This window comes from Bos indicus x Bos taurus, chromosome 11 (assembly GCF_003369695.1).
Source record: "Bos indicus x Bos taurus breed Angus x Brahman F1 hybrid chromosome 11, Bos_hybrid_MaternalHap_v2.0, whole genome shotgun sequence".
Taxonomy (NCBI): domain Eukaryota; kingdom Metazoa; phylum Chordata; class Mammalia; order Artiodactyla; family Bovidae; genus Bos; species Bos indicus x Bos taurus.
Genome location: NC_040086.1, coordinates 11,430,314 through 11,454,991, shown reverse-complemented (window position 1 = coordinate 11,454,991; position 24,678 = coordinate 11,430,314). Strand labels below are relative to the sequence as shown.

At 53.0% G+C, this 24,678-nt stretch overlaps 1 protein-coding gene across 1 annotated transcript; it reads left to right on the top strand.

Moving 5' to 3' along the window:
- The first annotated feature begins 3,424 nt into the window (after positions 1 to 3,424).
- Positions 3,425 to 23,380, top strand: EMX1 (empty spiracles homeobox 1). The gene is made up of 3 exons (XM_027554897.1): positions 3,425 to 6,848; positions 12,636 to 12,820; positions 22,826 to 23,380. The coding sequence occupies exons 1-3, from the start codon at positions 6,335 to 6,337 to the stop codon at positions 22,991 to 22,993; spliced, it is 867 nt and encodes a 288-aa protein (XP_027410698.1). The 5' UTR covers positions 3,425 to 6,334; the 3' UTR covers positions 22,994 to 23,380.
- Positions 23,381 to 24,678: the final 1,298 nt, after the last annotated feature.

Here is a 24,678-nt window from a genome sequence, read left to right as displayed (position 1 = left end):
CATTTTTTGGGAGGAGAAATGTGTAGAGCATGCCGCAGAGAGTAAGGGGTCTCTGGATAAATGCCTCGGGTGGCAGGAGTATTGTGCAGCACAGTTTATCCCTAGGTGAGCAGAGGACATGATCTAGTAGGTTCTTGTTCATGAAGGTCCTTAAATGCCCAGCTAAGGGGTTTGAACTCTGTTGAAGACATTGACACTAACAGTTGATGTTTATTGAGTTTGCAAAGCTATACATGAATGACCTCATCTTAATTCTTTCTCCAGGTGTTATTATTATCTGCAGATTGCAGGTGAAAAAACTGAGTCACAGAGAGGTAAAGAAGCTGCCCTGGGTCCCACAGTTGTGTGAAAACATCTTACCGAGATAGAGTTGTGTTGTAGAAATCCGGCAGCCACATATGATATGAATCATAGACAGGAGAGACCACAAATTATTACTGTAGGAGGATCACTGGGGATAGGTAACAAGGAGGGAAGTATGCCAGTGGCAGAGGGCACGGAAAGAAAGGAATGGATGCAAAGCCTGGCTGTGCAGGGTGCTGGCCAAGAGGAAGACATCACAGATGCTTCCTAGCTGCTCCATGTCTTGGAGAAAGATGGGGCTGTTTCAGAGGAAGCTGAGCCAGGAAGGGGCACAGATTTGGTGGGCAAATTGATTTCAGTTTGAGGGTGTTGTGAGTGTCTCAGGAGCCTGTGGGAAGGCATCTCACAAATATCTGAAAAATTAATGACTTGATCTGGGGAAAAATAAAGAGCTGGTATTACAAATCCATAAAGGAGTCTGTATCAGTTATTGGTTGAAGCTGCAGGAGTAAATAATGGTATATAGATGGATAGATTGGAAGGTTGAAATAGACAGGGAAGTCTCAAGGACACACAGTTAGGAAAAGAAAGGGAAGTCCATGAAGGAGCTATTCCCAGAGGCTGCATATCTAGGCAATTACTTGTTAGGAAAATGAAGGGGAGAGAGAATTTCCAAAAGAATAGAAGTTGAAGGGCTCTTCAAATGCTGAAGAGCCCACTGACAATTATAACTAGAAAGACTTGGGTTTGGAAAGAAGGAGTCCTGTTTAGTATTTCAGAGGATGAAGAGAAATCCTTAAACTCTCTCATGGGAGAATAAATGGGTACAACATTTCCAGGGCCAAATTAGCAACGTGGCTCAAAAGAATCAAAATACTGCATATCTGGAAATTAATGTACAATGGACATAGCATAGCACGTGGCACTTCATATAGAACTTATTAAATGATAGCAAATTTATCTTGTTTATTCTGTCCATTTTCTTCCCCCAAACCATCAAGATACATCTGGAAATTATACTTCTAGAAATATATAGAAAAGTAATACCCATGTACATGTATTGATAGTAAGACTGGCTCAAATTTTGTTTAAAATACTGAAACTTTGTAAACAGCATAAATGTCCCACAATAGAGAATATTTAATGGATACAAAGATGCTTGTGATGGTTACAAAGAAGCAGTTTACAAAAGTGTGTACAGTATGATTCCTGCTTTTGAAGGGAGACACTTAGAGACAGAAAGAACTGGAAGGATATACTGCAAGAATCCCATAAAGCTGTTTCAGCGTGGGAGGGCTTGACAATTACAAGACCTCTGTTTTCCCTTTCCCCAAACCCATTTACTCTTCCTCTCTTTTTTGGATTACTTGCATTTTCTACAGCAATTCTGTCCAGTAGGAATGTGAGACACATAAGCACTTTAAAATGTTCTAGTAGCTACATTTAAAAAGTAAAAAGAAATTGATAAAAATAATATATTTTATTTAACCCCCAAATATCCCAAATATTATTATTTTAACATGTAATCAACATAGAAAATATTAATACTGTTTACATTTTTAACACTCAGCCTTCCAAATCTAGTGTGTATTTTATATTTACAAAATATCTCAGTTGAAGCCATCCACATTTCAAGCACGCAACAGCCACATGGCTTCCGTATTAGAAAACACAGCTCTATAAAATAATTGCTAACATTTATCGAGTGCTTACTACATGTACTGCTTCAAGCCCATTGGGTGGGGATTATAACTAATTCAATCTGACAATAACATGATGAGGTTGTTGTGCTTATTATTGTCTCTGTAAGCACACATTACTGTTGTAATAGCACCGTGATAAAAGTTTTGGAGCTTTTACAAGGCTTATTCCTAATATAATGGGGATGGAAGCCAGGTTGTAAAGGCTTGCAGAGTCAAGAAGGAAATGAGGGAGCCGGAGAGGGACAAAAAGTTATTTAAGACTTAGCTGGTGGTGAAGAAGAAAAGTTAACGGGGTGAGGGAAACACGAAGGCAGGGAGACATGAAGATGAAGGAGGCTGAAGAGGAAAGAGGAAGACGGAAGGTCAAAGGGAGATGACTGGGGATGTTTGGGACCAATGTCTCCAAAGACAGCTCCACTCTCCAGGGGAATGCTATGACTGAGTGGTGACAGGTGGGTGGGGGGGATAGGGGATGGTTCTGGGAGAAGTTGAACTGAGTTATGAAGAATGAAATCAGCCAGCAAAGAAGCAAAAAGGGAGAAGATAGAGATCTGAGAAGTACTTGACCTCAAGACCTGGTGACTGGTAGGATAAGGAGGATGGGAAAGAATGAGGATTTGAGGATGAGTCCCAGGTTTCCTGCACAGGCAAAGGCAGACAGCGCAACATTCACTGAGTGCCTCTCTGGAGTCAGACATTGGTCTTGGACATCACAAATTTATCTCATTTAATCCCCACAGAGGTCCCACTAAAGGCTTGCCATTTCACAGATGTGCAAGCTGAGGCAAGATTGTTGGCCCCAGGGCTCACCACTGGTAAATGGATGAGTCAGGACTTGAGCCCAGTCTATTCCAGAGATGGAGAGGGGAGAAAAGTTGATGTGGGGCTAGAACTAGGACAGATGGTTCAGGTCGTCTCCTCTGAATAAAGCGAAGTGCTGGGTTTGGGGAGATGAGAACCCAGGGAAGGCTGGTGTAGAGTGAAAGGCAAGCAGCCTGCAGATGCGTGGGACCATAAGGTGCTCCAGCATGAGGGAGGCATGATCAACCTGGGGACTCCTGCAGAACTCAGCAGCCTGAAAGGGAGGACGGGGAAGTGGAGGGGAAGGGCTGGGGAGCAGAGGTGGGGGAGGGGCCGCAGGTTGGGGGTAAGGTGGGCTTCTGTCCACTGGTGAGGGGAGGGAGCAAGCACATGGTCAGCAATGGGAGACCTGTGGGAGCTTGGCAGGGACCAAGCAGGGAATCTGGCACAAGAAAAACTTGGGGCGTGGTGGGGCGCATTGATGCTGGATCCAGAACACAGAGGGAGACTTAGAGAGCTCCTGAAGGTAACAAATTCTTCTCTTAACCTACTGCAGGGGAGGCAACAAAGGGGAAAGAGGCCCTAAGAGCAACGGAAATAGAGGAAATCAGGTAAGAGATAAATATCTGCCGAGGGAGGGAAGGGAAGGAAGGAAATTATGAAATTACAGGAAAGGAAAGTGAGAGAAAGGCACAATGGGAGAGGTTAAGGAGAGGGAAACTGAAGGTAGAACCCCCTTCACCCAAGGCACTGGGTAACCCATCACTGATCCTCTGAGAGTCCAGCTGCAGTTGGGGTTGGGGTAGAATGGGGGCAGAACCTGAACCAGGCCAGGCCCACGGAACTGTCCCACCTCAACCCAGACCAGGACCGGACTCCAGTCACTGGTCCTGTGTAGTCCGTTTCTTCATCTGTAAACAGGGTTAATGACAGACAACTGATGTCCAAGTATTTGGAAAGCGCGACAACAAGGGAAGGAATTGTTACTATAAAAGTCTATGGATTTACATAGGGAGATGTATACCCAGAGCCAGATGAGGAAAGTCCTTGTGGCCAGTGTAGATATGTCCAGAATGGCCCAGTAGATTCCAAGCTCCTCTACCTGCCCAATTTAGTGAGTTCAGGGGTCAATGTCCGGCCTTGCGGTGAGGTAAGAGGTGGGGGCCTGCAGCTAGACCGGTGAGGTTCACCACCGGCTAGGGGAACAAAGCCTGGGGCTGAGTTCAGCCCTATCCGGCTCCAGTCTTCTCGGTCACAGGCCCAAGCACTTAGTCCCTCCTCGCCACATTCAGAGAACAGGCCCGGGTGATGCTTATCCAGCTAAACCTGGCTCCCTGCGGGGACCTTGCTCCAGCAGAATTCACGTTGTCTCCTTCCACATAGAACGAAAATCTCGGTTCCACGTCTTTGCCCAGCTTCGCGCCCTCACCACCCCAGCGATATGGCCTGGTTAGGTCCTTATCCCCACTCAGGGAGCTTCTCCTTACCCGGAACGGAGGATGAGGCAAAGGGAGAGGGGGAAGAAACAGAGGGAAAGCGGTGGTGGGGGAGAGGGCGGTAAAGAGGCAGGAAAGGGAGAAAGAGACAGACAGCCTGAGCCAGAAACGGAGAGACCAGCACAGTGAGCCAGAAAGATCTGGAGGGGCCAGTAAAAGAGACACAAGCCCTCGCCACGAATTCAGTAACGAGTCCTTCCTCAGGTGTTTCTGGGGCGCCTCCGAGGTGCTCCGCCCGGGTCTGCTCTGGACGCGACCGGCTGCAGGGTGCGGCAGTCTCCCCCCACCCCCTCGCCGTCTCCTCCCCACCTCTCCCATGGGGGCCGGAACGGCTTCGGCGCGCGGGGGCTTTTCGGACCAGTCGAGTGGAAAATAGACTTTAACCCGCTTTGTGGCAACAAGGGCGCCCGGAGCGCTCTCCCCGGCCGAGACTGCGGGCGTTTCGGCAGGCCACTCTCAAGACCTGGCCTGGAGTCCTTGCAGAGCCTCGCGGCACGAGGACCTTCTGGCCTCTGGGCGCCGGGACGCACTGCCTGAATCCGCGCACCCGGGCCGCGGCCAGGCCGCTCTGACTAAGCCGGGCAGCAGCGAGGAAGCAGGTCGGCTTCTCGCAGTGCACTGGCAGGGTGCGGGTCCCAGCCTCCCCATCACCGCCTAGTGTCCTCTTAGGCCTGGATATTGGAAGGCCCCGGTGGAAAAGTTTGCTGAGTATTTGTTCTCGTTCCCAACTGCCCTCTCATCCCCGACGAATTAGTGCACGAAGTGGAAACTGGCTGGAGTAGAGTAGTCCGCTGCTCCGCGTTCGCGAGTGGAAGGTGAGGGTCGGAGGAGGCCAGGTGGCCGCTACGTTCCCAGGATGGTCTGTGTGTCTTCTTGGAGGGTCTTAGGCGTTGGTTGTGGACTGTTCGGCCACCTCCAACGTAAGACAGTGTCTTCAAGGCCCCGGCCTGTCCTGGACCGCCTGCACCTGAGCTCCACAATCAGAGAAGACGAAGAAAGCAGATGGCCCTGCGGGCCGGTCGCGATGCCCGTAGCTGGGCCAAGGTCCTGCTTCCAATCCCGGAGAACTGCAGCTTGAGACGTCTGGGTGACCACTCCGCCAGCTCCTCCAGCGCTCTCCCTGGCCTGGCCTCTTCTGAAAATAACTGCGCGTCTGCTTTCCGAAGCTGTCCCCCTTACCACCCAGAAAACGAGAAACCTCAGGAACAAGGCCGCGGCTTCAGACTGCGTCCCAGGAGACGGACGATGGAAGATCCCGAGGGTCCTAGCGGCCAGGGGAGCAAGTTCTCAGGAGAAATCTATTCGTTGGACCCCAAACACCCACATTGCACTCGAATTCAAGTTATCTGAGAACTGAAACGACATCCCGGGACGAACTGGAGAGGGTTCAACTGATTTACACACTGGGGAGTGGGGCTGGAGATTCTCCCAAGCCCCAGACCCCTCACACACCTCCTTCGGCTCCCGCCTGGGTGGAGACGCTTGCGGCTGCCGCCAGACTCAGCTAAAGGGCAGAGATGCGAAAAGACGGGAGAGCAGGAGGAGGCCTAGCTCGCCCGGCACAAGCTCCAGTCCGGTTTTTGCCTCCGACTGCTGGCTCCTTTCCCTTCCCGCGGTCCCTCGCCCCGCCCCGCCCCGCCCCCCACCTTGGGGCAGGTGAGCGGCGGCCAATGGGCGAGCGCGGGGCAGGTGCCCGCTAACTCTCGCCTAGCAGCGCGGTGGCCGAGGCCGGGCAGGACATTGCTGGGAGGACCGGGGGCGGGGGTCGGTCCTGGCTGGACTCGGAAGGGAAGGGGCCGGGCTCAGTCCCCAGGCGGTAGAAGCAGCTCGTAGCTTCGTTCGGAGCCCGCGCCGGTGCCGGCGCCGGGAGCTGCCCGCTTGGCCGCAGAGGCCGGCGCGCCTAGCCTCGCGCCGTGGCCCGACTCCGCGTTCGCTGGCTCGCACGCCCCTCGCCGCTCCGCGCCTGGCTTGTGGGCAGGGGCTGAGCGCGGGCGGGCGGGCGGGGGAGGTGAAGGGTGCTGGTGTGTGTGCATGTGCCTGGCTGGGTGCACACCCCGCACGGCGGCGGCGCCAGGACACGGAGCGCTCCCCAGAGCCCGGGTGCCTCGCTCGGCTCTGGCGGCCGCGACCATGTTCCAGCCCACAGCCAAGCGCGGCTTTACCATCGAGTCTTTGGTGGCCAAGGACGGCGGCACTGGAGGGGGCACTGGCGGCGGCGGCGCAGGCTCCCATCCCCTGGCGGCGGCCGCCTCGGAGGAGCCGCTCCGGCCCACGGCGCTCAATTATCCTCACCCCAGCGCAGCCGAAGCGGCCTTCGTGAGCGGCTTCCCCGCCGCCGCGGGCGCCGGCCGCTCGCTCTACGGCGGTCCCGAGCTCGTATTCCCCGAGGCCATGAACCACCACGCGCTGACCGTGCACCCGGCGCACCAGCTGGGCGCCTCCCCGCTGCAGCCCCCGCATTCCTTCTTCGGCGCCCAGCACCGGGACCCTCTGCACTTCTATCCCTGGGTGCTGCGGAACCGCTTCTTCGGCCACCGTTTTCAGGGTGAGTGCCCACGTTGTGCCCGCCTCGGCGGCGGGCCGGCGCCCGCGCTGCGGCGGCGCGGGGAAGGCTCGGGGGAGTCCGGGGCCATTCAGAAGTTGTGTCAGAAAAGGTTGCAGGTCCACAGAGGCCGATTCCTGAGCAGGGAAGAGCCGCGCCAGATCCATTCGCTCTTCTGCCGCGTTGGGTTCCCTCCCAGAGAACCAGGTTGGGACCTCCAGGCTTTTCCAGGAATGATGCCGGTCCGGACGCCAAGCCCGGGCGCATCCTTGGAGCCTCTCCTGGTCCTCCCTGCGGCCTGCCTTAATGTGTCCAGGCTGAGCCAGTCCCATCCCAGAGAACTCAGCGTCGGCCGCCCTCCCTCCGACCCAGGTGGACCTGGGACCATACTACGTTCGCACTTCCACCACCAACTCCCAGGGATCCGCCTTCGCTGGCGCAAGGAGACAGGGGAAAGTCCGCCTGCTTGCCCCGATTCTGTGGGAAGAAGGGGCAGAGGGGAGGGAAAACTGGAGAGTTAATGTTCAGTGTTCAGTGCTCCTCTGTTTGGGGATGTTTCTCAGCAACCTCGGCCCGACTTCTCCAAGTCTCACGTGCCTCTCGGACCCAGGGTGGGAAGGTTTGCCAAAGCAAACCGGCTTCCCGCGACGCTCGAGGACTCCGGGAACCGACAGGCTGCTAGGGTACCGACTGAAGTCCTCCCAGGCAGGGGGCGGGGGCAGAGGGCTTTTAAGGTCGTAGGCAGTCTGAGCCCCCTAGTCTGCACTGGGCAATGGGATTGGTAAGGAAGATCCCCCACTTCTCTCTTTCTCTCTCTCTCTCTCTCTCACACACACACACACACACAGATTTCAGTAGTCTGACTTGCTCCAAGCAAAGAGTTCCATTAGTTGGAGTTCGTTTTCTTCTTTGTATTTATTGGTTTTTTCTTTTCTTTCTTCTTGCGCCCCCCCCCCCACTTTTTTTGGAGTGGTTTTAATTTGTGCAGTAATTGGTTTAGTTTTCAGTTTTGTTAGTGTAGACCAGACCTCAGCCTTAGGTTTCCTGACTCAGAGATAGGTAAACTGGCTCTTAGCAAAACAAGTGAAAAGGACGTGATTAGAGCTTTGGCTGATCTGGTGGTAAACTGGATCTACACAGTCAAAATAAATTGGGTATTTAGTACAATTATCTAGATAACAGAAGAAAATGACCTCTTGAAACTTTGGCTACAGATGCTTAACTGTATCATGGAAAGCCGCTTTCCCCACCCCAATTTGTCAATTTTCTGAGTCCCATCTGGCTAATAGATACTGACCCAGCAAATCCCACAAAATAAGGTAATGTAATTGAGCAAGAATTTTTGTGGGAAGTCTTGTCTGCTCTGGGGATTTCAAAGATTTGCCCAAATCATCCGGAACAACAACAAAAAATGCCTATGGTGTCAGCCGCTATGGGAAAGAAGTCTGTCAATTAAAATCAATGTTTACTGATAAAATTAAGTATTATTTTAAATTGAGCAAACCACCTCGGTCCTCCATGGGCTGGGTCCCCGGTCTCTAAAACTTGGCGACTGCAGGCCAATTTGAAAGTCGCGGCTGTTTGTAAACCCTCGGGCTGGGGCGGCGGAGGGACCGGAGGTTAGCAGACCAGAGGAGGGACAGGAGCTCGAAGAAGAGGGCAGAACCGGTCCTGACCCCTGTAGTCTCTGCTCACTCGGATATGGCCTCCCCGGCAACGCCCTCGGCTTTAGACCGGGCGCCCCATGCCCTCTGCGCTTCCTTTCCCTCCATTGACCTCGCCGACACCGGCTTTTAGGGTTCGAGGGCCGTGGCACCAAAGGTCGGGAACGCCTTGTAAGAGATCCAGCTCCGGCTCTGAGCATCCCCAGTCAGGCGAGGCTGAATAAATCCTCGGCAAAATCCTCTCGGAAATTGCCGCCGCTCCCTGAGCCTTCAGCCCCGGCGGGCACGTTGTCTAGTTGCAAAAACGGTTGCATTTTTCTCCCAAGAACTGTGTCTGGACGCGGAGATGGAGCCAAATGTGGTCTCATTTTTGAACACGAGAATCCGTTGGGCACGGAATGACTTTTTTAATTCTGAGAGGTTTTGGCTTCAGGGCTGGTCAGCGTCGGGGCAGACGCCTTGCGGCCCCAGCGTCCTTGCGTCTTCGGGGGCCCTCGGGGATATGAGCCGAGTCATTTCAGGCCCTCCGGCTCCGCGTTTTCTAGAGAACCGGGTCTCTGCGATGCTCATTTCAGCCCCGTTTTAATGCAAGAAGCAAAACCCTACACGAACGAAAAGGAAGACGTCTGCGTTCTGTGCGCAGCGCTCTCCAACAGTGCGGTCCCGGCGCGCAGGGTAGGGCTTCTCCGCTGAGTAAGGCGCTGGGAGAAGAAAAGTCAGCACGGAATGGTCGGGACCAGGCGGCGGGACCCCGAAGCCGGAGGCGGCTTTCGAGGCCTGAAGAGGAGGGGCTGGAGGAGACAGCGAGTTAGCCGCACTTCGGTGCTATTTCCCTCGGACAGCAGGAACTTTCCAGGCCGGGAAGCTGAGGCGGGAGGGGGCCGTGGGAGATTAGGCCCTCGGGACTGGTGGTGGTAATGGGCCGGTGCTTCAAAGAGAGCCTTTGTTCCGGCAGGAGGAGGGGGGAATAGGTTATCTCCGTTCCCGAGCGGGCTTCTCCTTCTCGTAGCCCCAGGCCTCTCCGCCTCGCCATCCGGCCCAGAGCCCCCAGCTTGCCATAACATCTCCAGGAGGCACTGCAGCTTGGGCCCCAGGCCTTCGAATCCCTAGTTCCCAGTTCCTGCCACCTCAGTCCTGGGAACGTCGATTGCTAGTTCCCAGCCATTGCCTTAAAGAGAGAGGCTGGAGGAAAACGGGGCAGAGTGGGCTTCAGTTACTAGCTACAGGGAAGACTCAGCCAGTCCCTTTCCACTTTCCCACGTGTCCTTGCCTGAAACTGACAGCCTACTCTCACAGACTGTCTCTAAACAGGCCACACTGCAACCCCAGTCCGAGAGCGTGTTCTGCCCTTGTGGTCCAGTTAAGGCAAACTGAAGCCATGGTAGGGACGGTTGAGGTCCCTTCTCCATAGATCAGAGTGAGAGTGGCCCAGGCTCATAGGCACCACCCTGGTTCTTATAGAAACATGAAACTATTAATCAATTTCTCAGGATGGTTAATTTTGTACTAAACATACTCTTCCTTACAGGAAAAAGCCCTTGCTTCTTTTGAAATCATATCTTTCATCAGTACTCAGCCTCTTGAGTAGTTTTTCCTGGTCTCTGCTTCCTCTTGGTTGGGTCAGGACTTCTGTGTTTCTGCACATGCACACACAGATTACAGAACACATGCTCCCCGCCCCTTCGGGGGATTACAGTGAATTTACAATGGCTATTCTCTCCCCAGCTGAAGAAGACCCCAAGCAGTCTATCTTTCCCCTAAAATAGCCAGCGTTGAGCCCAATGGTCCTGTGTATGTCAGGACAGAGAAGCTTGTTGTTTCCATCCTCCACTTTGGGTTTATAAAGACAAACACAGAGAACTCTACCGCACAAGTGACCAACACACAGCACAGAATTATAAAACACCCATCAAATCACACACTAGGCAGGCTGCAGTCCTGCTTTTTCAGCCCCACACTACCCTTCACACTTCTGCATCCCATTCACTCACAAATCGAGGGTGTCTCCACACTGCCACATCATTTCTGACCAGCCTGGGCCCCGTCAAGTTGCTGAGGCCAAAGCCTGTGATCACAGGGGTGTGCTAGGCTTTCTGTCCCTCTCCAGCTCATTTGTCCAGGGAAAACCACTGTTGGTGTTTGACTTGAGCTCAGAATGCTATTGTTTTTTGAAGCAATTTATTTTAACATCAACAAGGAGTATTTGCTTCCCACCCACCTCTCCTACCTTTCTCTGGCCTCATCACACTGGCTCCCACTTGAGGCTGTAATCCTTTTCCGCACCTGGATCCTTCTCCTCCTTTCTCTCCCTCCTACCCCTCTCTGCCAGACCACCTCCCCTAATCATCTGTCCCCTCCATCACCACAAGCTAAACTTTTCCTTCTGTCAGGCCTGAGACTCTGTCCCCACCTTGAAGGACCCAGTGGGCAGGATGTTCCCACCCCTCCATCTTCCTGTGATGTGATCCCACTCACTTTTGTAGCAGCATAGATCCAGTCACTTGGAATGGATAAGGCAACTGGAAGTTAGTAGCTTCTCCCTCTCAGGGGACTCTGTCTCCCCCCACCCACCCAGGCATTAGCCACTCATTCCTAGGCAACGCTGTTCCCCAGAAAACCCCAGCAATCAAGTTTTCCTATGTAGATGTCCAAAGCCCATAGACTTGGAGAAAATCAGGTCAGGCAGTTTCCACCAGCAGAGGGACATGAACAGTTACCTGGAGAGCTGTAGCAACAGCATCTCAATTATGTGCCCTTGCCTCACTTACAGAGATATTTCCAGAGATGGGAGAGCTCAACTGAATTATCCAAACAATTGTCTTAAGAACAAAACAACAAATCAAATTGAGTCAAACCAGTGGCCATTTCTGAAGAAATTAATTGGATCAGTCAATCTCAACTGCTAACTGTCAAAACATTTCATGCAGTGCTCTGCATTCTTGGTGGGTTAGGGTACTAGTATGTGTCACTGCATGGGAATCCATGGATGGTGTCAGGGCCTGTTTCCAGTCTTGTTGGCATGTGCAACCAAGGCAGAGGTTGTGTGAGGGCCTAGTGGGGGGATTCCTTGAGACTGGGGCTGTGGATGGAAGCTTGTTCCAGCTTTTGTAGTTCCTGACCCTACTACCTCAGCCCTATTCAGCCCAATGTCAGCCCTCGTCCTGCATGTAGCAGCTGAGTCCCCATGATGGCCAACATTTGCCAAGGGACTGTTACATTCTAGGAGAAAAAGACAGTAGGGAGGCTGGAGCATATATTTACATACGCCCATGCAGAAACCAATATATCTATATCTATTAGGAAGAAAGATGACATCTAGTTATTTATACACATCTCTTCAGCACAAGATTATTCAGGGATGAAGCAAGGTCTTTTTCCACCAGAGAGCAGTAAGTCTGCAGGAAGAGGATTTTATCTGATGACCTGGGGGGAGAGAGGTGGGATATTGGGAAGAAGTAACCTAACTGGAGACCTCCAGATGCTGTCTGGATTTTGACCTGGCCCCTGGCCTATTTTTACCACTTGCAAGGCAGAGTCTCCGCTTGTTGGCAGGAATTTTCTATGGGCTAGTAGCCTGAGCATTTAGCTGCAAGGCTGATTTAAGCAGGTGTGAAGGGAGAGTTCCTAAGATACCCTCAGTTCTTGAATCTGCGTTTGGTACGGGGACATCTGACAGCCAGGTTGTGCCCCTTGCCACTTTCCTGACACCCAACCCTGTCTCTACCCCTGGTCCACTTTGAGGGAGACACGACTGGGCATACCAGACAAAGAGAGTTTCCCTTGGTGTCTTAGGCTGCTCAGGCACTGTGTGGGTGCCTCTCCAGACCCCGGCCCGCCTCTTGGCCCAACAGTGATCCGCCCCGCTGATTCTGGGCGTCCGCTGACCCGATAGCTCTCAGCCAGGAGGAGGTTTCGGGGAGAGGAGTGGACTTAAAGAAAGGGCGGCAAAGGGGAAAGCCTAGACGTGGGTGTGCGTGTGTCAAGGGTTGGAGAGTGCAGCGGAGCGCTCCGGAACGTGTGCGAGCGAGGCCCGAGGGCCAAGCTTGGCCGGCTTCGCGGGCTGCCGGGCCGCAGCTCACGGTGCCCTTCTCTCTGTCTGTATCTGCCGTCGGCGACGCGGCCACAGCGAGCGACGTGCCCCAGGACGGGCTGCTTCTGCACGGCCCCTTCGCGCGCAAGCCCAAGCGGATCCGCACGGCCTTCTCGCCCTCGCAGCTGCTGCGACTGGAGCGTGCCTTCGAGAAGAACCACTACGTGGTGGGCGCCGAGCGGAAGCAGCTGGCCGGCAGCCTCAGCCTCTCCGAGACGCAGGTAATGAATGGTCCGCGCTGCGCCCGTGGGCCAGGTGGAGGTGGGCCGGGCGGGTGCCGGAGAGGCCGGCCTCGCCCCCCAGCCAGCCCCGGCTCCTCCCGCCACCCCTGCGGCGCCCCCGCCATGACTGCCTTCCCTCCGACTGCGTACAGCCTCGAAGGGGCAACAGGACTTTTATTAAGTACTAAGGACCTACCCGGAGGCTGGGATCAAACCTTATTCCGACCCGGCTCACACAGCCCACGGGAGGTGCCAGCTGTCAGGAGGCGGCGGGCGCCCTCGGGTGCCGGCCGGGCGCGGAACACCCACGCCGCGGTCACTCCGCGCCCGCCCGGGCCCTCTGGTGTCGTCTCAGCCCTGCGGTGACTGCAGCCCTTCTCCCGCCACTGTTCTGGGGGCGCTCGGAGGTGTGTGCGGTGCCCAGGCCTGTCCCGTACTGGCTCCGCTGCCATGCAGGGGCGACGGGGGCGAAGGCCTCGCGGTGGGGAGAAAGACCACGGGTCCTCGGGCTATAAAGAGCAGAAGGTTAGCCGGGAGTGCGCGCCCTTGCCCGGGGTCCGAGGCCGGCCCTGGTCTCTGCTCAGGCGGACTGGCACTGCGCTGAAACGGCGGTGTGTGTGTGCGGGCGTCGGCGGGACCTGGAAACGGTGGGAAAGTAGATTCTGGTATTCAGGGCCTGTTTTCATCACTTGAAGGGCTGTTGAGTTGGGGAGGGAATAAACTGCGGTGGCATTGAAGGAATTTGAACTGGATGAAATTACAATCACCACGTAGTGTTTTTGTAATTGATTTTAAAGAATTAAAGAACTAGAAGGGAAGTATAGGGAGGCAGATTTGGCCTTATTGTAAGTAAAGACTTTGGCATAAATAAATGTTGTCTGGAAGCACCGCTAAAGCTCTCGGTCCGCCCGGAGTCAAGCGCGCTGGGGTGGCTGGTTGCTGCCCTGGAGGCGAATTTCTGTAACTAGGTAGGCTTTGGGAGACCTTAACTCCCTCGCGTCCCCGACAGCTTCCATACTCGCAAAGAGAGAGGTCGGCTGGCGGCCCAGCAGCTCTCGCCCGCCGCCGGCATTTCATCTTCTGCTCCTTTTTCTGCTCTCCTCTCACACCACCATCCTCCACCCGGGTCCCGACAGAGAGATGGTGCCGGGCTGGGGGCGGGGTTGGGGTGTGTGTGTGCAGCCTGGGGTCTTCTGGGTAGCGAGGCTAGATAGAAGGCTTCATGTGGGAATCCAAACCCAACTTCGTCCCCGGCCCCGACCTCACTCTTTCCCGCTCACGACGCATGTGGGTATCTATGTCCTACCTGTCTCATGCCCTGTTTCATCAGTGCATTGCTCCCGTCTCTGCGGCACGACCCGGGCTTTTTCAGATTTGCTAGCCGGTCTGTTCTAACTGCAGAGATCAAGCTCACAAAAAAACGGACTTAAATTTTAAAAACGTTTTTTTTTTAAAGGTATTTTTAAAAAACAAGTTAATAAAATAACACCCACTTTTCCCTCTTCGCAAACGTTTTAAAATTTTTGTTTAAAACAAGGTGTCATTTAAGAATGGTATTTATAGTACCTTCATTTAAATTTATTAGTTATTAAATTTAATTGCAGAAGTGTAAGAAAACAAAACCATTTATGTCCACCACCCACAGATTAACACTTGTTGAAATAATGTCATTGTTTTTAAACCTCCATTTTTTTAGTTCAGTGAGAGCATTTTTAATTGACCTTCTTTCAACTGAACTTATCTGCCTGTCAATATTTGGGCCTAACAATGCCAGTTAGTAAACCTAATGCTTGTTTCCTCTCATTTTTATTAGAAGGTGCTTAAGCATATATTTAAAAGAAAACCAGATAGAAAATAAAATGGATCCAGCTTTGTTAACTATCAAAACTCATGGCTAATCTTGTTGCATCGATAAATGAGCTGGTTTAAGCATATGAAAGAAACAAAATAATAGAACTGTAGGATATTTGAGCCTGAGAAACCTCCTTGTTAGAATCCTGTCTTTCCAGGTGAGGCCTTTAAGATGGAGAAATGAGCTAGGCAGAGCTCCCCAAGCAGGCAAATGGGATTTCAGTATTTGCCTCCCTGCTAACTGTGTGACCTTGGGCCAGTTACTCAACTTCTCTGAGTTCTGGTTTCATCGTTCATAAAATAGGTTTAAGGATCAAAGATACCTAACTTGAACTCAAATAATATTCATTAGCATCCCCAGTACTTCTCTCCCCTTTGCTGAAAGTAATATGTCAAATTATTGTTATAATAAGGTCTCCACCTGGAATTACTGATTCTTAGTTCAGTCTCTTTCATCAGCAGAGCTGCTTTCTGTCCCTTTTGTAACTATCATTTGGACCTAGGCTATATAATTAACTAATTATCTATCCATCTCGCTGTATTTGCCAGGCAAGCTTACCTGTCAAATCTAGCTATCAGCTATTTGTCAAGCTTCAGTCATTCCCATCAGCCCCCTGCCATCTATTTCTACTGTCAATATCTATATTTGTCTCTCAGAGCTCTCTATTCTGTCCCTCACAGATAGCTATTTTATATCTAGCCATATACTTCTGTCTACTCTCATTAAATTACCTCCACAAAGCTGGTTAATTTATATTTCCTATTTATTATTAATTCTATCTTTCCTGTGAACAATATAATTCCTATTTACCCAACTGTTGGTTATCTCTTTATCATCTACTCTATTTTACCTTCTATATATCTACCATCCATGTCAAACTTCCATCTCTATAGATCTTTAGCAGCTGACAGTATATGCATATGTCTATAATGGTTATCATCTCATCAACTCTTGCTTTGTCTTTTATTCTGGGCCTCAGTTCCTGATCTGTAAGGTTGAATAAAATGAACTCCAGGGTTCTTTCTAGCCCTGAGCATCTGGCTTATCTATATTCTATTTCTCTGTATTTCTGTATAATCTGTCTTCCAGGTTCTCAGGACTCACAGCATATCTCCTGCATATCACAATATATGTAGGATTTTGCTATTGTTTAATAACCTGCCATGCCACCTGTCAGACTATATATACACTGGTTGCATCCATCTCTCAAAGAAATCTTAAAATACGGATTCCTAGAGCCTGCTCAGGAGGTTCTCTTAGGAGTTCCAGGGTGAGACCCAGGGAAGTTTATAAAGTAGCTCTCTGGGTGATCCTAATGAACAATAGGCCTGAGCATCTCAGCTCTGGGAGACAGAGGGCAAGCCTTCCTTTTTCTTGCTGTGCTCCAGGGCCAGTTCAGTGACCAGCGAGGAGTAGATGTTCCATAAACATGTACTGAATGAGTGGGCAGTTTTCTCTTGACTTGTATACTTATCCATATGCTAATTTTATCAGTCATTCCCCTTAGTCTTTGGCATGACTGCTGCCTTTCTGTCCCTCTGCTTCTGTGATTCCCTTGCACTATCATAGCTGATTGTTGATCAGTCATAGGTGATGGAGTTTTATTGACCAATTCATGGATAAAACTTCAGGGAGGGTTAAGCACATCGGTGTATGGGTTCAGAGTTCAGGGGTATCTGTATGCCCAAAGCTCTAGCATGGGATGCTCTGGGTAGGCAACCTGAGCTTTTTCGTTGGGCTAGGGCTTTAAATTGGTTGAGAGTGGAATTAATGGCGCAGGTTAATCCAGGAGGAGGAAGGAGGGGCCCTGGGCAAGGGCTAGTTCTTCCTTCTAGCTCTTTGCTCCTCTCTGCTGTAGCGCAGCCCAGCAGTCTGACCAGGGTGAAGGCCATCTAAGATTCAATCCTGGTGGCCGGTGGGGCAGACTTGGGCCTGGGTTAGATCAGACCCTCGAGTTTGAGTGAACTTGTGTGTGTGTGTGTAATGAGCATATGTAACATATGTGTGAGGCTTCTCTCGTGGCTCAGCAGTAAAGAATCCACCTTCAATGCAGGAAACATGGGTTTGATCCCTGAGTCGAGAAGATCCCCTAGAGGAGGGCATGGCATGAAGTAACTGGCCCAGGGTCACACAGTCAGTTAGCAGGGAGACAAATACTAAAATCCCATTTGCCTGCTTGGGGAGCTCTGCCTAGTTGATTTCCCCAATCCAGTATTCTTCCCTAGAGAATTCCATGGACAGAGGAGCCTGGAGCACCACAGTCCATAGGATTGCAAAGAGTTGGACACGACTGAAGCAACTTAGCACACATGCATGAACATATGTGTGCCCGTAATGTGGAGGACATGTGGGCTGAGTGTGATCAGTGCCCAAAGGTCAGGTGCTATCATAGGTATGCATGGCACGGAGCACCTCTGTGAGCTTCTGTGCATGGTCGGGGGGGGGGGGGCACATTAGTTTTAAGGGTGAGGGAGAGAAAGCATTTGGTTGCTCCAGCTGATGGATTTGTCAGTATTTCTAGCTGCTCCTCCAACTCCAGACAGTTCAGGAGGTGTTTCTTGACCTACCCTGGCTGAGTTTAGCTGAATTGTGAGGGAAAGGGATGCAGAAATGTGGTCTCTTGGCCTTGGAGATTCCTCAGACAGTGGTAGGGCATGCAAGGGGTGAGTGACTGGAGTCCTATTGAAGCCACAGCTGTGGACTGAGGAGGTCAGGGGAGATTACATGGGAGGAAGGCTCCTGGAAGACCACAGCCATGGAGACAGGAGGGCCGTCTAGACTGGTGGGAAGAAAGGGGGAGGGTTTGGGATTAAGATGGTGTGGGAGCTATCGAGTGTGGCTGCCTTCTTAGGGCCCAAGAGCATGGGTGGGGGCGATCTTAGGACGCAGAAGTTTGTGGTCACCTGCTTATGGGTTTTCCCCAGAAGGGCATGGTAAGGAGACTTCTCGCCTGGGATATCTCCCTTTGGGGGAAGGATAAAAGGGAGATGTCCAAGGAACTTGAATTTTTAGGAAAGGTTACTGGCTCACCGTGTGTTCTGAGATGGATTCATCCCTTCCCTAAGTCTTGGCTCTTCTCCAAGAACTTCTGCACCTCTGAAGGTCCACGAGTCCAGTGGGAGGCAGGAGAGGACAGGAGAGATAAGGGAGCCTGGAGTGGTTCTCTGAGGGTGTGGTCCTGAGAAGATAGGCGAATCTTGTGATGTCTCCCTGAGAGTGAAGGCATCCAGGGTAGACTGAGAGAGGAGGAAACCAGAAAGCTTAGGAAGAGTTAGGACTCTGGTTGATGAGGAGCCAGAGGCAACGTCAGTTTGTGGGAGTGAGAGGTGAGCTTAGCATGGCATTGGGCTTGACCTTGAGAGTGGGAGCAGTTCACGTGGTCAAATGTTAGGAAGCGGATCCCCAGTGGAGAGGGCAGGGAGGCGCGCTGAGGAGTGGCTTGATTAATGCCTCCCAGCGTCTGTCTAGTCTGAAGATGACAGACTAGAAAGAGTGGTGTGTCTCTGTGTCTGAGGGAGACAGAATAGAAGGACACGGGCTTAAATTAAAACAGAGGAGATAACAGTAGGACATAAGGAGAAACCTCTTGTATCAGAGTTACAAGACTCAAATGCCCCTGATAGAGGATTTTTAACTCTTTGAGGAGAGGACAGGTATTCACCTGAAAGTGTGCAGGGGCCCAGATAGGACGGGCTAAGACTGGGGAGTGGAGGAAAAGAAGGGATCCAGACCTGGTTCATTCAAAGGTAGTCTGAAACATTGGCTGGAGCTATAGTTTGCTTGTTTGTAAGTTCATCTGTCCATTCACTCGAGTACATCTTCATTCATTGGTGTATCCAGTGATCAGTCCACTAGTGCTTTGGTACCTTCATTCATTCATTTATCCATACCGGTTTCACCTGAATCAGTCAGTCAGCCTAATTCAAGCTGACCCTTGTCCCCTCAACAATGGATCTTCCTCTCCACCTTCCCCTTAGAAGTGGTTAATTCAGTCCACAGCTGAAAGAATTAGGAATTGACCCTCTTATAGAAGTGGCCACTGAAGTAAGCCAAGAAAGGATCCCATCTCTCTAGCAAATTTCCAAACCCCTTTTCCAGTTAAGAGTCCAATCCCTCTACCATTGATTTTCCCCTGTTTTCCAGGTGGGCACCAGTGCCTCTTTCCTAGAGCATAGGGCTCAGTCACTTCACCTCTGCCCTGCCAGCTGAGTATACCTGGAACATGCCCACTGGGCCTCCAAAGCCAGCTAACACACCACTTTTGTTCTCCAGGTTCCCATACTGTCTGATGAGGAGACAGAGGTTTGAGCAAATAAATTAACACGTTGCTGGAGTCACTGTCATGGAGACAGAGAAAAGCACTAAGGAAGTACAGACAGGCAACGGGCCACGTCCGGGGACAGGGAACAGAGTTTCAAAGGCTAAGTAAGAGTGGTCCCGGTGGTGTAACTTGGACAGAAGTGGAGACTGTTGGAAGGATCTTGCTTATCAGAAAGACTGAGAGACATTGAGTATGGTAGGGACTTAGAAGGCCACAAGGAACCTCTCTCCAAACCCAGAGGGTTCAGAGGTGTGTGAGGGCTTCCCCGGTCAGAAAGCCAAGTGTGCCTTGGGCTTAAAGAAAGGTGAGTAGCATGCCAGTGTTGGGGGCAGGCAGCCTCCCAAGGCCCTCTGCCACTGAGCTGGTAGCCACGTTATGTGACCTGGCTCCTTTCTAGGTCTTCTGTCCTCTAGGGAAGGAGTTCTGGGATGACCCCAGATTTGCCTGGCTGGACTGGAAAGTTCATGGGGTGTCATTCTTAACTCTTCCCACACTTGGGCCCAGTTCCTTTTCTTTGGCCAAATAAAAAATTACTATTAATTGTTACAAGTAAGCATTAAAGAAAAGTCGGAAGTGTGGAAAGAAGACAGGTCCCCCATACTTTGGGTACATTTCCTTCTAGTCTTTTTTCCCCTATGCATAGGCTTTGTTTTTCCATGGCTGTGATCACACTGTGCCCAAACTGTGCATCCTGCCATTTTCACTGATATCACTAAGTCATGAGCATCCCCTTGCTATTACAGTCTTTGTAAACAGCATCTGGACACTCAGCCCAAGGCTGTTCTCCGGAAGATAGCCAGGCTGCCTGGGAAGAGAGTTTTCGTCCCCGTTTCTAGAGAGCTGCCTCCTTGACCGTAGTATTTTCATGGAGAAAATACTCAGAATTGCTTTTCATTTGGGTTGGCCAGGAAGCTGTCCCTGGTGTGAAAACATACTCTGTGCCCCAAGTTCCACCACTGAAGCTTTCACTCTTTGGGCCAGTGATGCTGGGCAAGGGTGGCAGGCTAGGCCCATGCAACTAGAGGTGAGTCTCCTTTTGGAAGGAGATTGGGAATGCATGGGGGAGGGAGAAGGTGCAGAAAGGGCCCTGTGTTCCTGGTGCTGCCCCAGATGGTGCATCACCAGGCTGGCCATGCTTAGCCCTCAGCCAGCCCCTGGGGCTCTCAGGAATACCACCCCAGCCCTGCATCCAGGCCTGAGTCACACACACGCCTTGCACAGGCTGGGTGAGCTCACCCGCCTACGGGCTGGCACAGTCACAGTGGGCTCCAGGGTGGGGGGCAGGGGCCAGGCTGGCTGCCAAATGGTTGTGCCGAGAACCACCCAGGGCCCAGCCAGCCCTGTGCCTGAGGAAAGGTGGGCACGGAATCCAGAAGCCCTGCCCCTGGAGCATCTGCCATCTTCTCCATCTATCTGAGCTGGGACATGCAGGCAATGGTTTGAATCCAGCCCTGGAACTGAAGGAAGGAGGCCTCCCCTCACTCCGTCCACCAAGGCCAGTCATCTCTTCCTGTCCGTGTGGCTGTCCTGTGTAGCACGGAGCGCTGGCTGCCCTCATACCCACCCTGGTGCTCGGAAACCAACAGGCAGGACCAGTGGTGCCATGGAGGCCCTGGGAGGGGCAGGCTCCACGGAGGGAACAGGGGGCAGTGTCTGCAGGATGGGAAGGCGGAGCATCCTGAGCATGAAGCTGCCCCCTGGGCCTGCGTGCCGGCCCAGCTTTGGCTGCCGCTCCGGGCTTTGTGGCTAAGGCCTGTGCTTTTCACCCATTCTCAGGGAGCAGGGACAGATCTGTGTAGTGTCTCTGAGGATCGCCTTTAGCTGCCCCCCTACCCCAGGATTCAAGGTTCTCCCTTTAGTAGTCACTGCTGTTGCTGCAGCGAGGTGCTTACGGTTGTCCCACACACATGACCTACCGCTCACCACCTGTATGGGCGCCACGGGTCACTCCAACCGCAATTGTCTGCGTCTGTCTTAGTTGCTTCAGTCATATCCGATTCTGTGTGACCCCATGAACTGTAGTGCTCCAGGATCCTCTGTTCATGGGATTCTCCGGGCAAGAATACTGGAGTGGGTTGCCATGCCCTTCTCCAGCGGATTTTCCCAACCAGGGATTGAACCCGCGTCTCTTATGTCTCCTGCGTTGGCAGGCGGATTCTTTACCACTTGCTTTTTAAATGTGCTGTTATTTCAGGAAACCCTCCATGCCTCATAACCCTGCCCCCTTGGCACCACCTTCCCCAGGTATCCTGTGAACAAAAGCCCAGAAGGTGCCCTAAAGCTGTAAAGGGCCCCAGAAAGCATCTCTCTTATGCATGAGGGACTTAAATCCAGAGAGGGGAGGGAACACAGCAGATGATCAGCACTCAACCCCTCTCGCCAACTCTGAGGGCGATCTGGTCTGGCCTGGTGCTGCAAGGCCAAGAAAAGGACTGTGTAGTCAGGAGGAGTTGACACAGTGAGGTTTTCTCCACACTCCTCAAGAACTAAAACTATAAAGCTAGTGAAGGACCAGGACGATCCTCCCAGATCATGCAGGACAGGATGTTAAGGGCTGTCGTGTGCTGGGCACTGAGCAAATGCTGGAGGAGGCGGGAGAAGGGATGGATGATGAGAGATGGGACCGAGTCTGGGGAGGCTTCCTAGAGGAAATGGGCTTAGCATCATGGGCCCGCCCTGCCTCCACATCACACAGGAGAGTTGTTGGGCTCCGACCCCTCCCCTTGTCAGGGCTCTCACTGCCTGACATGAGCTGGGAGGCTCTCTGTGTTTAAGAAGGAGCTCACTTCTGTCCCCTGGTATTTCTCTCAGCTATTCCTTGTGTGACCTGTTCCCACATCTGGATGGGCTGCAGGGGCTGGTGATGTGGGGGCAGCAAGTCCAGAGCACTGGGTGGGATGCAGACACCCCGATGTGTAAGGAGGATGAGGCCTCCATTGGTGGATTTCAGACTACCCCGAGGAGCTGGCACCCAAGGATCCAGGACTCCCCACCCATCCAGCTCCACCTCTGAGGCGGGATGGAGGATTCTACCTGAGGTTACTAAGACAGGCTCCTCTTGTGAGACAGACTGACCTGGACAGTATGAGAGGCTGGCGCCTTGAGCAGTGGGGTCTCTGGGCCTCAGAGTGCTCCGCTGTCCTGGACACTGCCCTTGGCAGGAACAGCGCCTCTGGGTTAAGTAGCTGTGTCTGCTCTGCCTCTTCGTGCTGCTCTGAGCACAGGGTTGACTTTGGGGTGGGGCTCACCCTAACCATCCAGACCCATGTGATGGCTGCAGGAACCAGGATGCGCGGCAGCTCCAAGACCCCCTCCCTCTCCTCTGTTGCTGCTGCTGCTTCTAAGTCGCTTCAGTTGTGTCCGACTCTGTGCGACCCTAGAGACGGCAGCCCACCAGGCTCCCCCGTCCCTGGGATTCTCCAGGCAAGAACACTGGAGTGGGATGCCATCTCCTTCTCCAATGCATGAAAGTGAGAAGTGAAAGTGAAGTTGCTCAGTCATGTCTGACTCTTAGCGACCCCATGGACTGTAGCCTACCAGGCTTCTCCGTCCATGGGATTTTCCAGGCAAGAGTACTGGAGTCGGGTGCCGTTGCCTTTTCTGCCCCTCTGTTGAGGGGACAGCAAAACAGCCCCTCTCAGGCCCACTGTGCCCTGGCCCCCCTCATTTGCATCTGGAAGGGAAGACCTCCAGACCCATCAGGTGGCACCGGCCAGCGGAGACAACCCTGGTCTCGGTTTCCCCATCCAGCTCCCAGCCCAGCCTGAAGGCCGAGTGGCTGCTGGGGGCTTGCTGGGTGTTTCTCACCTGTGCCCCTCCCTCCCCGGCCCAGGTGAAGGTGTGGTTCCAGAACCGGAGGACAAAGTACAAGCGGCAGAAGCTGGAGGAGGAAGGGCCCGAGTCGGAGCAGAAGAAGAAGGGCTCCCACCACATCAACCGGTGGCGCATTGCCACGAAGCAGGCCAACGGGGAGGACATCGACGTCACCTCCAATGACTAGGGTGGGCAGCCGCATCCCACCAGGGCAGAGTGCCACGCGCTGCTGGCCAGGCCCCCCCACCGGTGGGCCCAGCAGGACTCTGGCCACTCCTCGGCCGGGCTGCGTGGAGGCCTCAGGTCACGGCCCCGGAGGGCTCGGAGCCTGGGGCCACCACCGACAGAGGGACAAGATATGGGCTGGCTGAGGCCCAGGACTGCTCGACCTTCTCCTTGGAGAGCCTGCCCGCCTGGGCAGTGCAGCCTCCCAGCCACTCTCCATTTCTCTTATCTCCTTTTCGTTTTGACGCATTTCTGTTTTAATTTATTTTGCAGGCACCCGCTGTAGTTCTTAGTGATCCCCTTGTGTCTCCCTTCCCTATGGGAACAATAAAAGTCTCTCTCTTAATGACATGGGCATCCAGCTCCAACCCCAGAGCCTGTGAGCCTGGGGTGGTGGGTTCTGGCTCTGAGAGCCACAGGGGGAACTGGCTGAGCAAGCTTGTTCAGGGCCTGGGAATCTGGACGGGGCCTTGGAGACTCAATCCACTGACTCTTCTCTTTTGATGGTGCTTGACCCTGGTCTCTAGCTCCAACTCCACAGCAAGAGAAACTGAGGCTAGACGTAGGGAAGAACCACTCTGTATTCTGAGGGAGGCTATGCTCAAGTCTTCCCAAACTTAATGAATGGTGGGAATCAGGCCCAGGTGGGTCAAGGAGGAGACAGCATCCATACTTCTCCATGCATGGAGCTCTGGTGACTTCTCCAGTCAAGGGAAAAATGCGGCTGGGTAAAGGGGGCATCCTTCCCAGAGGTGACCACCTCTGCCCCAAGTCCTGCCCCACCAGGATGCTCTCCTGCCCCTGCAAAGCCCCTCTGGGTGGATGAAATCTTCAGAGACAGGGCTTCAGGCTGAGCTTGCAACTGGTTCCTGGGAACTTAAGGCCTTCCAGCCTGGGCAAGAGCTCGAGGCAGGGCCCACCGATCTCTAGTTCATCTGCCTCCAATTTGTTCACTTGTCTTTCCTGCTTGTCACGCAGCAAGGTTTCCTTCATCCTAAGAAAACCTCTGTTCGTAACCTGTATCCCGTGCCTCTGGCCCTTACCATGGCCAGACCTGCCTCTACTGCTCCATCTCGCACGTGATCCACACCCCTGCTCCCCACCTCTGCCTCCCCACTGGGTGGGAATTGAAGACTGTCACCACCCATGGTTACTGCCACCCCCGGCCCAACTCAATGCCCCCCATCTGGCTTCACTGCTCTCCATCTTAGGCCATTCCCTCCTAGGCTCCCCCACCCCTCCCCGCCTTCATCCCAGTGCCTCTGATGGCTCTTCCTGCCTTTCTGAGTCCTCCCCACCCTTATCCCTGTCCTGTCCCCTCTGTCTACCCCAGGGTCAGTCCGTGCCCCACCCGCCTCCCTTGCTGTGCCGTCTGCCTGGGCCTTCGCACCCACCTCCAGGACTTCTCTTTGGTTCCTGGTCAATGCCACCAGCTGACCTCTGCTGAGCTGCAGACCCACGAGCAGCCTGCCTGCGGCACCCCATGCCCCCCAGCACCTCGTGCCCAGCTGACTCATTGCCCTACCTGTTCTCTAGGACTGCCCACCTTTGCCAACAACCAAGGTTTCTTCTACCTTGGGAAGCAATGTAAATGGATCCCAGGGGTTTGAGTTGGGAGGGGAGGAGTGGGGGGGCATAATGAGATTT